The sequence below is a fragment of the Bufo gargarizans genome, chromosome 3 (genome assembly GCF_014858855.1).
Source record: "Bufo gargarizans isolate SCDJY-AF-19 chromosome 3, ASM1485885v1, whole genome shotgun sequence".
Lineage (NCBI taxonomy): Eukaryota > Metazoa > Chordata > Amphibia > Anura > Bufonidae > Bufo > Bufo gargarizans.
Window position 1 is genome coordinate 164,408,334 of NC_058082.1, and position 14,720 is coordinate 164,423,053.

At 45.4% G+C, this 14,720-nt stretch overlaps 1 protein-coding gene across 14 annotated transcripts in view; it reads right to left on the bottom strand.

The window, feature by feature from the left end:
- PRPF40B (pre-mRNA processing factor 40 homolog B) overlaps positions 1–14,720 on the bottom strand; it is an 88,568-nt gene that overhangs the window by 60,354 nt on the left and 13,494 nt on the right. For 8 of the 14 annotated variants that reach the window (XM_044288231.1, XM_044288230.1, XM_044288225.1 and 5 more), the window contains exons 3-8: positions 10,563–10,706; positions 8,565–8,633; positions 8,079–8,112; positions 7,837–7,862; positions 6,272–6,322; positions 3,061–3,171 (exon numbers count right to left, since the gene is read on the bottom strand). In XM_044288231.1, coding sequence (XP_044144166.1) covers positions 3,061–3,171; positions 6,272–6,322; positions 7,837–7,862; positions 8,079–8,112; positions 8,565–8,633; positions 10,563–10,706 — 435 coding nt within the window. Of the gene's footprint in view, positions 1–3,060; positions 3,172–6,104; positions 6,226–6,271; positions 6,323–7,836; positions 7,863–8,078; positions 8,113–8,564; positions 8,634–10,562; positions 10,707–14,720 lie in introns of those variants that run through there. The other 6 variants (XM_044288226.1, XM_044288224.1, XM_044288229.1 and 3 more) reach the window with 5 other exon arrangements.

The window sequence follows — 14,720 nt, forward strand, 5'->3', positions numbered from 1 at the left end:
CTGGGCCTGCGGTAAACAGTGAGAAGGCCGCGGCACTACTGCCAGCGTCGCTGCCTTCTCAAACAGCTGATGCTCAAACAGCTGACCCCCGCCGATCACATGCTGATGATCTATCTCGAGGATAGATCATCAGTTTAAACAAACTGCAGAACCCTTTTAACTTTTTGACTACTCAAGAGGCTGACATGTACACAAGAGGCTGACATTTACTCCTTAAATGGCCACTTTAGGTGATCCTGAATAACTGTGTAAATCATTTTGATTAAAAAATTTCATGTTATTCCCCATTAACACTTGAAACCTCGGTCATTAGTGGTCTCCTTTCTAGCAAGTTTGTAGTAGTCTCATAGGCTTCCACTTTACTGTTACTAGGTGAATCCCATCCTTAGAAGCAGAGAACAAGCTAGGACAGACTGAAGGAAGTGGGTGTTTCTTTCTTCACTGGCTGGTTCCTTGGCTCATCGCAAAGGCCCCTCCTCCACCCAGAGCTCAGCATAATGCTCTGCATCTCAGACTGCTGCTTTCTGTGTGTGACAGTCACATCTTCCCTCCAGTACATAGTAAGTGCATTTCTTACTCCAGTCATAAAAGACTACATTTCCAAAGTGCATCCCTCACTGGACTGACTCTGCATCAGTTTACACAGTCCCTGCCACATCTGTGCTGTAATCAATAGAGTCTCTTGTGTTCTGGATCTTTCCGCTCTGTGTGCTGGGAGTATAAACTATCTTTGTGACCTGCAATTTTCCCCTCCCTGGGCTGTCCTGATAATGTGTATTCCGAGTCCTAGATCATCCCTTTCTGTTTGCTGTGAGCATAAACTGGTCCTCACACTGTTCCCTGCAAAAGCAGAAGTTAATTTGTGGGAAGCTGGTGTTGACCGTTCCATTATCCAGACCACCAGGGAAGCTGTCATTAACACCACTTGGGAGCTGACACTAAAGCTGGCCATACCCATTAGACAGAAGTTGGTTGATGGTCAAACAGCAGTTGAACAACTAAACATCTGGAGAACATTCGTTTCGCAGACACGGCCATACACATTATAGTCCATATTGACCATTACAGTTGTTCAGACTGCCCATACATGTTCAATCAAACTGGGCGATTGAGGAAAGATCTTTCTGGGAACGTTATTTTGTGCATGAACGTTCTTTCTTTAAACAAAAGATGTCTTGCCTGACTATTGGACGAAAATATTAAACACAGCCGACTTGTTTTCAAACTATAATGCTGTCATCGGTTGGCAAAAATGATCGTGCTTGACCCGGCGAACATTCATTTTGGTTGAAATCGTCCTTTTTGATAGACTGAAGACAATAATGTATATGGCCACCTTAACTCCTTCACTATTCTAGATCATCAGAAAAGCTGACAATAACCCATTTACTTCCACAGCGGATCTGGCATTAAAGAGGACATGTCAGTTTTATTAACTACTTGTATTCCTCAAATAATAACAATTCTGGAGCATCTATTCTTATGACTTTATATTGTGCCATTCTTCTGTTATTCTTTCTAGAAATGTACTAATGAATTTTCAGCAGCCTGCAATAAAGATTCATCTGGGTGTTACCAGTGGGGGCGTGATTCTACACAATCTTCCACTGAGAGCATTGATAGCATAGTGTCGGACCCTGCAGGGACATACCTCCAACTGGTAAAACCTTGGTGGACCTTTATTGCAGACTGCTGGCAATTCTTTTGCAAAAGTCTAGTAGGAATAATAGAAAAATTGCACGACAAAGAGTTGTGCAGGGACTTGCCTACAAATGGTAGAAACCAAATGGAGCTTTATTGATAAACTTCCAGTAAGAATATTAGATGAATGGCAGAACATAGAGTCATAAGAACAGATACAAGGAATCCAAGTAGTTAAAAAAAAGGACACGTCAGGAGAGATGGCAACTACTCCAATACCCTCGACCACCAGCTCAGGTTAGCCTGGAATATTTTCTTCCTTATTTACTGATGTCTTAGGCTACTTTCACACTTGCGCTTGATCGGATCCGTTCTGAACGGATCCGATCATATTAATGCAGACGGAGGCTCCGTTCAGTACGGATCCGTCTGCATTAATAACTTAGAAAAATTTCTAAGTTCGCAAGTAGCCTGAGCGGATCCGTTCAGACTTTCAATGTAAAGTCAATGGGGGACGGATCCGCTTGAAGATTGAGCCATATGGGCTCATCTTCAAGCGGATCCGTTCCCATTGACTTACATTGTAAGTCTGAACGGATCCGCACGCCTCCGCACGGCCAGGTGGACAGCTGAACGCTGCAAGCAGCGTTCAGCTGTCCGCCTGTCCGTGCGGAGGCGAGCGGAGGCTGAACGCCGCCAGACTGATGCAGTCTGAGCGGATCCGCTCCATTCAGACTGCATCAGGGCTGGACGGAGGCGTTCGCGTCCGCTCGTGAGCTCCTTCAAACGGAGCTCACGAGCGGAATTGCGAACGCAAGTGTGAAAGTAGCCTTAACTATTGTGCATGTCTGTGCAGTTTGTGATGGAGGTTATAGTAAATCCGGCGGGCTGCACGAAGCTCCACCCGATTTATCAACACTTTGGAAAAGTGGAGAGAAGCTTTAAAAGTCGCAAATTATGGTGCACATATGATGCGCCATAATTTTGCGACTTTTTTTTTTTTTAACGCCACAATAATGATGTAATGCCCTTAGTAAATGTCCCTCAATGTCCACAACATTTTAATGAACGTCCTGCAGGTAGCTAAAGACAAAGTAGCTAAATCAAAACTCTTGCTCATCGTGTGAAAGCAACATTTATGCAGACACCTAAATCATCATTTCTGGGCAGCAGACCATGCTGTGTGAACAGTGCTCAGCTGCCCAGAAACAAGGACTCTGAGGATGAGCGATTGCAGTATACATCGCTTGTCCCCATATAGTGAAGGTGACTGCTGTATGTAAATTCAGGCCTTTACCTTCACCGATGAGTAGGCAGAATCGGCCTCTTCCCAATAGTTGCCTGCTCGTTTGGCGCATATAAAGTACCTACAAGGCCTCTTACATCCATTACCTATTTACCATGAACTTACGGTCTTACCTCTGGTTTGGATTTTAGATCATCTGGCTTCTCCCAGGTGGACTGCTTGGTTTCAGTGTTGTAGTAGTAGGTACGCCCATCTGGAGCTTTGTGCTCAGTCCATAGAGACTTCTGTGGAACAAAAAAAAAGCAAAAAACATTTCTATTATTCTACAAATACACTGCCCTGTGCACGTCTCACATTATGTTAGACTTTAACCCTAGATGCCATTCAGAGAAGGTGGGCAATAACTGGGCGGCGTATAGATGAGAACCCCCTATATACATAACTGCACCTGCAGTATTTTTATTCTTCCATTTACTAAAATGGGACATTTTGCCATTGTGGTTTAATATGCTAAAAAAGTGTCCAATAGTGAGATGGGAATCCATGCAAATGTTTGCACATTAGTTATGTAGCCGAGTTAAAGCAGAACAGCTACATCCTTACACCTTCTGACCAGTCTGGGAAATAAAGCTTACTAGCTGAATAATGATATGCTATGTCATTTTGCAATATACTTAGCAGGAGCATTATCCCCATATGCCAGAATCCCGGTGTAAAAAAGTAGCTAAATCTGAGTTTGCAACCTTTTGAATGGCAGTTACCCAAGTGCCATTTCTATGCCGCCATTGCCACTTTCTGAACAGGGGGAGTGGTGTGGACGGGGCCAGAATTATCATCATTTACACCAGTTTTCTGGCATAAATAATGACTGAAATCTACGACAGCTATGAACTGGCATAAGCTTCATTCTAGGTGCATGGACTGCCAGAAGATACCGTCTCATTTATGACGAGGGCGAGGTCTGCAACTCATCAGAAATTAAACACATCCTCTGGCGGCGCAGGCGATATCAAGACCGGGGTAGAAAAGCCACTTCTGGTAAATCTCCTCACAGTGTTTCAGTTCCTTACCTTTTTATGCCTCAGTCACACGTCAGTGTTTGGTCAGTGATTTCCATCAGTGATCTTGAGCTAAAACCAGGTGCGGCTCTAAACACAGAACAGGTGCAGATCTTTCCCTTATACCTTATGTCTGTGGAGGCTCCAGTCCTGGTTTTGGCTCACAATCACTGATTGAAATCACTGACCAAAACACTGACGTGTGAATGAGGCTTTAGGCCCCTTTCACACGGGCGAGATTTCCGTGCGGGTGCGATGCGTGAGTTGAACGCACTACACCCGCACTGAATCCTGACCCATTCATTTCTATGGGGCTGTTCACATGAGCGGTGATTTTCACGCATCACTTATGCGTTGCGTGAAAATCGCAGCATGTTCTATATTCTGCGTTTTTCACGTAACGCAGGCCCCATAGAAATGAATGGGGTTGCGTGAAAATCGCAAGCATCCGCAAGCAAGTGCGGATGCGGTGCGATTTTCACGCATGGGTTCTAGGTGACAGTCTATTCACTGTATTATTTTCCCTTATAACATGGTTATAAGGGAAAATAATAGCATTCCGACTACAGAATGCTTAGTATAATGGTGCTGGGAGGGTTAAAAAAAATAAAAAAGTTAACTCACCTTATCCCCATGATCGCCTAGTTCCCGGTCGGTCTCTTCTTTAGCTGTGGCTAAAGGACCTTTGGTGATGTCAGATCACATGCTCCATCACCATGGTGATGGACCATGTGATTGGAGCATGTGATCTGACATCACCAAAGGTCATTCAGCCCAAGCCCACAGCTAGAGAAGAGACCGACCGGGAACTACACGATCTTGGGGATAAGGTGAGTTAACGTTTTTATTTTTTTTTAACCCTTCCAGCACTATTATACTAAGCATTCTGTATTCAGAATGCTATTATTTTCCCTTATAACCATGTTATAAGGGAAAATAATAGAATCTTCAGAACATCAATCCCAAGCCCGAACTGCTGTGAAGAAGTTCGGGTTTGGGTACCAAACATGCGCGATTTTTCTCACGCGAGTGCAAAACGCATGACAATGTTTTGCACTCGCGCGGAAAAATCGCGGGTGTTTCCGCAACGCACCCGCACATTTTTCCGCAACGCCCGTGTGAAACCAGCCTTAAGGTCTCTGCTTCTTGTCAGTGAAAGAACATTTTATTATTTACACCCAGGAGCTGAAAATCTGTACAGAACTAATAACTAGCACAGAGCCGGATACACTGCACGACAAACCCTTGTGGTACCTGACAGTCACCACCGACTTTTAATGCGGTCTGTTGGTTCCTGTCTAGGTGTAAATCATTTTGACAGGAGACACAGAGAAAGCTGGAAAATGACAAAATCTGCAAAAGAGGGTCCTAAGTAAACCTCTGATGCACAATAGAGAACTATCTGGACTGGATAGATTTGTAGCAAACCCTCAGCTGTGAAAAACATATCGCTATATCTATGCTTTTCAGTCACTAGGCCAAAGAAGGGCAGGCAGGGATCTTGATAATAATGAGGTAATGAAACAGGGGTTATCCATTAATTTAATGAATATTGATGATCTATCCTCATGATAGGTCATCAATATCAGATCAAAGGGGGTCCGACACCCGGCACCACTATCGATCAGCTGTTTGAAAAGCCTGCTGTGCTCACCAGAGCTTTGGTGAGCAGTGCAGTCTCTTCACAGTGCCGTACATTGTACAGTGGTTGTTCTTGGTATTGCAGCTCAGCCCCATTCACTTAAATGGGATTGAGCTGCACCTAGTCCATGTGATCGATGTGATGTTACTGGTCTAGGAATAGGCCTAAGTGCTCACGGAGATGGATGCAGCTAATCACTTGCGGCGCCGTTGACCGACTCCCCTTATGCCATGACAAATGAGCACATGAAGCAAGGGGATCTGGTCACTGCCACGACCAGCGATTGGCTGCAGCCGTGTCAAACCGGATGTTTTCAACAAGGGAACCCAGCGGAGTATCGCAGGCCAGGAGGAGAAGGAGCTGGATGCCAGCACCAGGAAGCAGGTAAGTAATCTTTCCTTTATAGGTTCTGCCAAGTGTGCCCCCTCTGCCATTCTAATATAATACGAAAATGAAGCCTTATTGATCATGAAAATATATAACCTTTAAATAGTTTAAAACAAATAATATAAAATACCTTGTGATGACAAAAAAAGTGGCTTGTACCATAAAAGCTTATAAAATGATTGGAAGGAAGGGGTAGAGCTGCGCCACCAAAATGTGACTCTGCTGCAAGCATGGGAATTTCTATTTAGTATCTATGGAAGATAAATGTAAAGAAGATTTAATATTGAGGTAGAGAACCTTTACTGGAATGTCTTGAGAGGATGAGCTGTCTTCCGCAGCTTTCTGTGTCTGTAAATGAATAGTGCAAAAGAGAAAACAATGTTATGAACAGCACAACTTCCCTCACATCCTGTCATAGTCTGCAGAATATCTGGGAAACATGAGCCCTACATGGGGGGAATTTATCAAAACTGTGACCTGTTCCTAATTTACTAAAAGGTGTCCGGATGCTGGAAATTCAGATCTATGCCACCTATGAGATGACATACATTTCAGCTATAATTTATGCAAATTTCTGCCTTAAATTATAGTACATTTGCCAGATCATGCTCCCTCCTGCTGTTCCCTGCCTATGCTATGGCAATTTTTCCGCAATGTGGTCAGTGTGGCATAATAGAGCAAAAAGTTGAAAATTCTTGCGCAAAAATGGGCTTGTGCCAAAGTTTGTGGCTTTTTTTAATGCCAACTTTTATGCCACCCCATGTGTCTAGTTACACAAAACTGCAGATAAATTAGTGATTAAAACATAAAACTGACATGTGGCTTAGGACAGTGGTGGTGGCACTCAGAGCCCTCTCAGTGGGCACCTGCACCCTGGAAAAAGTCAATGGTGTACCAATATGCCTTAGACTTTTCCTGCCATTCATCAGCGCAGGGCGCACTATGAACAGCACAGGCAGCGCACTGAATGTAGGCAAGTTATTATAGCTGAGTGAATAAGTACATGGAAGATATACTATATTAAACTGTGGTATTCAGGTTAAATTGCCGCGTTGGCACTTTGCGTTAAATAAGTGGCTATTAGTTTGCAGTTTGGGCACTCGGTCTGTAAAAGGTTTGCCATGATTGGTTTAGGATCTTATAAACTCCAAGTTCATTAAAGGGGTTGTCTCACTTCAGCAAATGCCATTTATCATGTAGAGAAAGGTAATAAAAGGCCCTTACTAATGTATTGTGATTGTCCATATTGCCATCACATTATACACTGCTCGTTTCCAGGGGTTTCCAGGGAATGGGAGCTCCCATGGTCCCGGCCACCAGAGAGGCAGGCACTTTTCCTGTAGTTTGCAGACACAGCCACCGCTGCAGGATTACAGGGTGGTCGAAACCATGGAAATAAGCAGTGTATAATGTGATGGAAAAATGAATCCAGCCAGCAAAGGAGGCAATATGGATAATAACAATATCTTAGTAAAGTGCCTTATATTAACTTTGTCTACATGATTACATTTGCTGAAATGAGACAACCCCTTTAAGGCTGGTCCACAGGTACCTGAAAATTTAGCCGAAAAGTCTGCTGCGGCTTTTGAACTGAATGTATTACATGTGTTTTTTCCCCCACAGAAATAGCAGTGAATTTTACCCTCTCCATTGCAAAGGGTGAAATCCGCAGGGGAGATCTGCAGCATAAATTAACAAGCTACAGGTTTGACATCCGCTGTGTATGCAGCGTGTGGATGAGATTTCTGAAAATAATACTACTCCCTGCACAGCTTATTATCAATAGTCATAAATGCACATAAGTACTAAAGAGTCTTCCACAAAATAAAGATGGGGAATTTTGGCTCTTCTTGGCTACTCACGGTTGGAGCTGGTTGAGTCACAGGTGCTGAAAATACAACCAAGATACAAAAGGGGAAAAAAGAAAGAAAATAAGCATTGGAGATCTGCCAAGGATGTCATTTAGGCAAAGGGACAACAAAGCTCTTCCAATTAGTCTATGATATAAATTGAAAAGGGATGCAAAGGAAAATGAAATATTAAAATATTCATGTGATCTAAACTGCTTGTACCTCTGCTTCCCATAGCCCACAAAAGTACTCACAGCTCACAGCTTCTGTTCCAGGAGCAATCGCCTGCTAAGAAAGAAGTATTATTTCTGCATTTCGGAAAATTGATAATTAAAAAACGTAAAACCTGGTTTACAGATGAATCGATTACTGCAAAACTGGGGCAAAGTTAATCTCTGGTCTGTAACCTTCATCTAAATGCTCTTTCTAATGGCTCCCAGCTCTTGGTGATAGACGCTTGTTGGAGCAGGGGAGCCTCTTCTTAAACATCCATAGGCCCTAACAGACCATACGGACAGGGAACGTCTTGCACAGACTACTCCTTTAAAAGGGGCTGTCTCTTCAGAGATAGCTCCTTACAAAATCTCGCTTCTGGCACCTATGGCAAACAGCTCATTTTGCCGAGGAATCCATGGCCAGTCAGGTATTTCCTCTGCAGCACATGTGAATATTCCCTTATTGTGAATGACACTTTGAGCAAATTATTTTTCATTTCACATTTTGTATCTGAGAATACTGACTGTAGTAGTGCTGGTCGTTATGGCTGGCAGCATCAAAGTCGGCATCATTGGTGGCACAAGACTTGGGAGCTTGGTTAAAGACAAAATTAAGTAAGCCAATGTTAATTCTTAGGAGAAGACATCAGGATATTGTATGATATCAGTATAATAAAATGTGACGTGAACATTAACAGGAATCGGTCACCCTGATTTTGGACCATTATGTACAGTAAATTACTTTTTATTTTCCTACTACCCACCATTCCCTTGCTGTCAGCACTAAAAGCTGCACTGAAATACATTGTCAGGACTGCTGTGCATGCACACGAGTCCTGTCCATTATGTTTGCATAGCACAGCAGTCCGGACTGTGTATTTCAGTGCAGCTTTGATCGCTGACAGTGGGGAAATAGTGGGGCAGTTGGAAAATAAAAAAAATAGTGATCTGGACTCCATATCTGCAGTACTCCAAATGTATTACTGTAGATAATAGTCCAAAATTAGGGTGACAGATTCCCTTTAAAAACATAAAGGGAACTGCGGGCATTGTGTAGCTACAAATGTGGCCCGAAGCCTAAGGAACTTTTTATTGTCTGCGCACATATTTTCTGGTTCTCGTGATCTACAACTTATTTGTTAATATTGGGAGCCTGTCAGCATTAGGAGTTAGAAAATCCCTTTTATCAAGTAGGTGGCATACAACTCATATTTTGAGAATAAGCTGCTATCAAACCATGGATCCTGTCATTCAAACATATAGAAGCTTTCTATAACACACAATGAAAAAATGGCACCCTGTATTGTATATAGCCAACATCAGGGGCGCAGAACGTTTTCCAGCCTGAGAGCTGAACTGTCATATTGTACTATTCCTAAGGACTGCAGTAAATGTAAAGGGGTATTCCTATATTACCGAAAACTACACGTTGCCACTGGCAACCAGTCTGCACGGAAACAGTGTCACGGTCAAAATAACATGGGCCGTGACAATGAGACAAGGTATAGTTACAGTATATTGACCCTGACCCTTCTATTAGTTCCAGCCAAAGTCCCTCCATAACAGTGGCAACCAAATGTTGGGCTCATTCATATCTTTCTCCACCACGGGGACAGACAAACATCTGTGTCCTGACAGCTGAAGAACCCACAGAAAGATCTTGTGGGCTGAATGCACCCCCTGGACAGCAGCTTGGTCTACATTATGCTTTACCCATGGTTATTGGGATACCACCTGATTATGTACACATGATATATCGCACTTTAAGAAATAATGCTGAATGGATTAACGGAGACTTGATAACTCTTGAGAAGGGTACTTCATCTCTGCTGAGGATAACAGGACTAGAGATGAGTGAACCTTTTGAGATTGTTTGCGAGAGACTCTCTCATTATAGAAGGTGCGTAGTATGTGTGCATATGAGTATTATAGACCGGGCATTGCCCCTTTTGGCTTTCTGGGAAAGCTAGCTTTCCTAAGACTATCTGATGCCAACAGATGTAAGACAAGCTAATTTTTAGATGTTTTTCCCAGAAACCCAGAGGAATGTTGACTGGCTTACGATACTCCTAATGCACACTCAGTGCCCTCCATAACAAGAAATAGTACCCTAACCAAGGCCTCTCAGGCAGTCAATCAGTTAGTTAAAGAGCTGAATTCCTGGTATGAGACAGTTTTCCAATCCGTTTGGAAAGGAAAACAGCTTGCAACCTCTCCCTCCAATTCGCCTGAAATTAATCACAAAAAATTTGGGTTCGCATTTGGCAATAGCTCAATATTGTGCTACATCAGTCTAAAAATTAACCACATTAGACGGTATCTTTTAACATGTTATCCTTCTATCATAGTTTTTGTCTACACAAATTAGTATTTCATATGACAAGTTCAGATGACCTCTCTAGCCACAATATAACATAAGAATTAAAAGGCATCATTTTTAGAAATAAATGTAAAAAGCCATGCTAAAAAGTTATATGAATTATAGGTTTGTGACCCATCAGCAGCCATGTCTGAAACCTGTACCTGAGAGAGGGGAGGCGGTACTGCCATGGGTGGGATCATAGGTGGCAACATTGCATGTGGAATTGGGGGCATTGCTGGTGGTCTCTGTCCTATTGGTGGAAGTCCAATTGGTGGAAATGGAGGTGGAAGGCCAGGGGGTGGCATCTATAAGTCAAAATAATAATGTAACTCATTAAAATACAAAAAAACATACACTGCAAAACATGAGCAAAAGCTTAGAAGACAATAGTCAAGCACTGACAGCAGAAATGGAAAGACTCAGAAATGGAGAGAAGCAAAAACTAAAATTAAATTTGAAGTGCTGGATCGGGCATTTGCCGAACACCAACAGTGCTGGTTGTAATGAATCTGTCAGGTGTCCATTATGGTTTCTGCAATTTTATCGAACAAAAGACCATTGCGTGCAGTGGTATTTTTGGGGGGGAATATTTGGGGACCGGAGGCAACACGGAGGACCAGAGCGGTGAGGAGCAGATAAGTAAGAATATTCCGTTTACATAGGCAGGCTGCGGGTATTAGATAAACAGTTATTCCTGGAGAACCCCTTTAAGGCCTCATGCACACGGCCGTTGTTTTGGTCTGCATCTGAACCGCCTTTTGGCAGCTCGGATGTGGACTCATTCACTTCAATGGGGCCGCAAAAGATGCAGACAGCACACCGTGTGCTGGCCGCATCCGTTGCTCCGTTCCGTGGCCCCGCTAAAAAAATATAACATGTCCTAATCTTGTCTGCGCTTTGCGGACAAGAAGAGCCATTTATATTGAAGGCTGTCCGTGCCGTTCCGCAAATTGAGGAACGAGCACAGACACCATACGTGTTTTGCGGATCTGCGATTTGCGGACCGCAAAACACACCACGGTCGTGTGCATGAGGCCTACGGGGAATGTTGGCATATGAAAACAAATATATGCAGAAAGCGCCAGTCTTGATAAAAATCTCCCACTGAGTCAGGGATGTAGAGAGGGCTAGTCTACACTGTCCACTTGGCACTGTCACGGAGCATAACCTTCTCCTGAGCTGCATTCAGTAAGTGGCTAACACAGAAGTAACTGGTTCATGCGACGACTACACTCTTACTGATATCAGATAAATGGTGCATGAGCTTCATGAGCTGCACCCACACCAACTGCACTAGGGGCAAACTCATTCCAGCACATCCAGTTGGAACAGATACAACAACCTTTTTCACCTGGTTTGGGGCGACTAAACCTCCAGCATGCCGTTATAGTGCTGGGTTCAGGATCCTAAACTTGCCATAGCAAACCCATCAGTCTCTGAAAAAAACAGTAAATGAAAATCAATGTTACCAGAAGAGTCACGGCACGGGGCGCACGAGCACTGCATTTCTGAAGCCGAGGACAGCACACCTCGCTTCACTGCGCATGTGCCTGAAATGCAGTGTCCCCCAGTTCATCAGCACATGACCCCAATGCCACTAGAGAAGAGATTCTTCGCAGGGGAGGATGGGTTTGCTATAGGCAGGTTTGGGACCCTAATCCCCAGCTGCATAGGGGCATCCTGGTAGATTAGCGGACTCAAACCTGGAGTAAGGCTCCATTAATAAGTAAAAATTTTACTGGAGAATCTATATCTTATTCTAAGGCCAGGTTCACACATTGCGGATTTTGTCAGGATTTGGGCCTTGATTCCAAACCCATATAGTGACAGAATCTGCTAGCATTGCCCCAGCGATACATGTGAATAAGGAGATTTTTGTGAAACTCACCTGTAAAATCTTTTTCTCGTCTTTTCCATTGGGGGACACAGACCATGGGTATAGCTTAGAGGTATTAGTAGGAGGGACACTATGCAAATGAAAGAGCTCCTCCTCCTCGGGCTATACCCCCAGACTCCACCAGGAGGAACTCAGGCGTTGCACAAGCAGTAGGAGAAGGAGCAAGAAAAAATCATGGAAACCATCGGACCAAGCCATAAGGTCCAACCAGAAACAGAAAAACTGAACTAAAGACCCCTCCTGCAACAGGAATAATGGGTGGGAGCTGTGTCCCCCAATGGAAAAGACGAGAAAAAGATTTTACAGGTGAGTTTCACAAAAATCTCCTTTTCTCGTGCTTTTTTCCATTGGGGGACACAGACCATGGGACGTCCAAAAGCAGTCCATGGGGTGGGAAAAAATATCAGCACCGCCAGGAGGAACGCCCCAACGGTCAAACAGGAACCACAGCCTGCAAAACCCTGCGGCCAAAGCCGCATCAGCCAAAGCCAGTGAATGCAACTGACAAAAATTTGCAAAGGTATGCAAGGACGACCAGGTGGCCGCCGTACACAGCTGAGACGCAGAGGCACGACTGCGTCTTGCCCAGGAAGCCCCCTCCGCCCCAATGGAGTGAGCGGCAATTCTAGCCGGGGGAACTCCACCACAAGCGTGACAAGCCGCGGAAATAGCCAAGCAGATCCAGAGCGCCAAGAACGGCGGACGGAAGCAGTAGCCGCGAGACACACCTTCAGGACCCGTACAACATCCAGGGAATGCAGAGTGCGTTCCTTGGGGTTAGCCGGAGAAGGACAAAAGGAAGGCAGGACAAGATCCTCATCAAGGCGGAAGGGAGAGACCACCCTGGGCAAAAAGAAGGGGACTGGACGGAGCACAACTTAATCCTGGAGGAAAACCATTAAGGCTCCTGACAGGAAAGAGCGGCCAGCTTCGACACCAGTCTGACCTAAAAGCTCGTGATGGGACGTGAACTCACAGCCACTGCATAATAGCCCAGAACTTTAATCACTACGCTATGTAGCTGTATCAGAAGCTATGGTCACAAGGAAGTCCAGATGAGAACAGTCAGAGAGACCCTCCTCAAAGGCTCGAAGGGAGCCGACTGCAGAGCGCGCAGAACCAAATTGAGATCCCAAGGAGACAAAGGGGGAACATACGGGGAACCGAATGCGCCACCCCCGAAGAAAGGTCACCACCGGACCCTTAAGAGCAAGGGACCTCTGACGGCCCGCGCCGAAACCTGACCTTACAGGGAACTAAGCGACAGTCCCTGCACAAGCCCAGACTGAAGAAAAGACAGTACCATCAAGATGGAAAACCGAAGGGGAGGGAACCCCGAACCCTCAAAAAAGGATAGGAAGGCCATCCAGGTACGATAGTAAATCCGGGAGGAAGAAGACTTCCCCGGACTGATCATGGTCCTAACCACTGAATCCGAGAACCCCATCTTTATCAGGATGGCGGTTTCAACAGTCACGCCGGTAAACGAAGAGACCGCAAATTCCGGTGGAAGAACGGGCCCTGAGACAGTAAGTCCTGTCCGTCGGGAAGAGGCCATGGGGCGTCCGCCAGCAACCGAGCCACGTCCGAAAAACCACGCGCGGCGAGGCCACTCTGGGGTGATGAGAACGGTCGGAGTCCCTTCCGCCTCGAACTGGCGTAGACCCTTTGGCAGGAGAGGAAAACAGAGGAGGCTGAAGTCCTGCCACGGAGACACCTGCGCATCCATCCGTACGCCTCCGGATCTCGGGCGCGAGCCAGGACCACTGGGATCTTGTTGTTGAACCCGGACGCCATTAAGTCCACATCCGGACGGTCCCATCTGTGGCAGATTTCTTCGAACCCTTCTGGATGCAGAGACCACTCGCTTGGATCCACCGTGTTGTGGCTTAGAAAGTCCGCTGTCCAGTTGTCCATTCCTGGAATGCAAACTGCTGACAACACCGGAACGTGAGTCTCCGCCCACGTCAGAATTCACTTCACCTCCTGCATCACCATCCGGCTGCGGGTCCCGTCCTGATGGTCGATATAGGCCACGGCCGCGGCATTGCCCGTTTGAACCCGCACTGGGAGGCCCGCAAGGAGAGAGGTCCAATAGGAGAGAGAGAGCGGAAAAAATCGCCCTCAATTCCAGAAAGTTGATTGGAAGGCGAGACTCTGCCGCCGGCCAAATTCCTTGAACCGTGCGAGACTGGAAAACGCCCCCCCAACCCAGGATGCTGGCATCGGTGGCGGCGATCGTCCAGGAGAATGCGAGAAAGGAACTCCCCGACCTCAGGTTCTTTGGGAACAGCCACCAAGGGAGAACTGCCCGAACCCGCTGAAAGGTAAAGGATCTCCTGTTACGCCAGGCGAGTGTGAAACTGGGCATATGGAAAGGCCTCGAAAGAGGCTACCATAAGACCCAGGACCTGCAAGTATT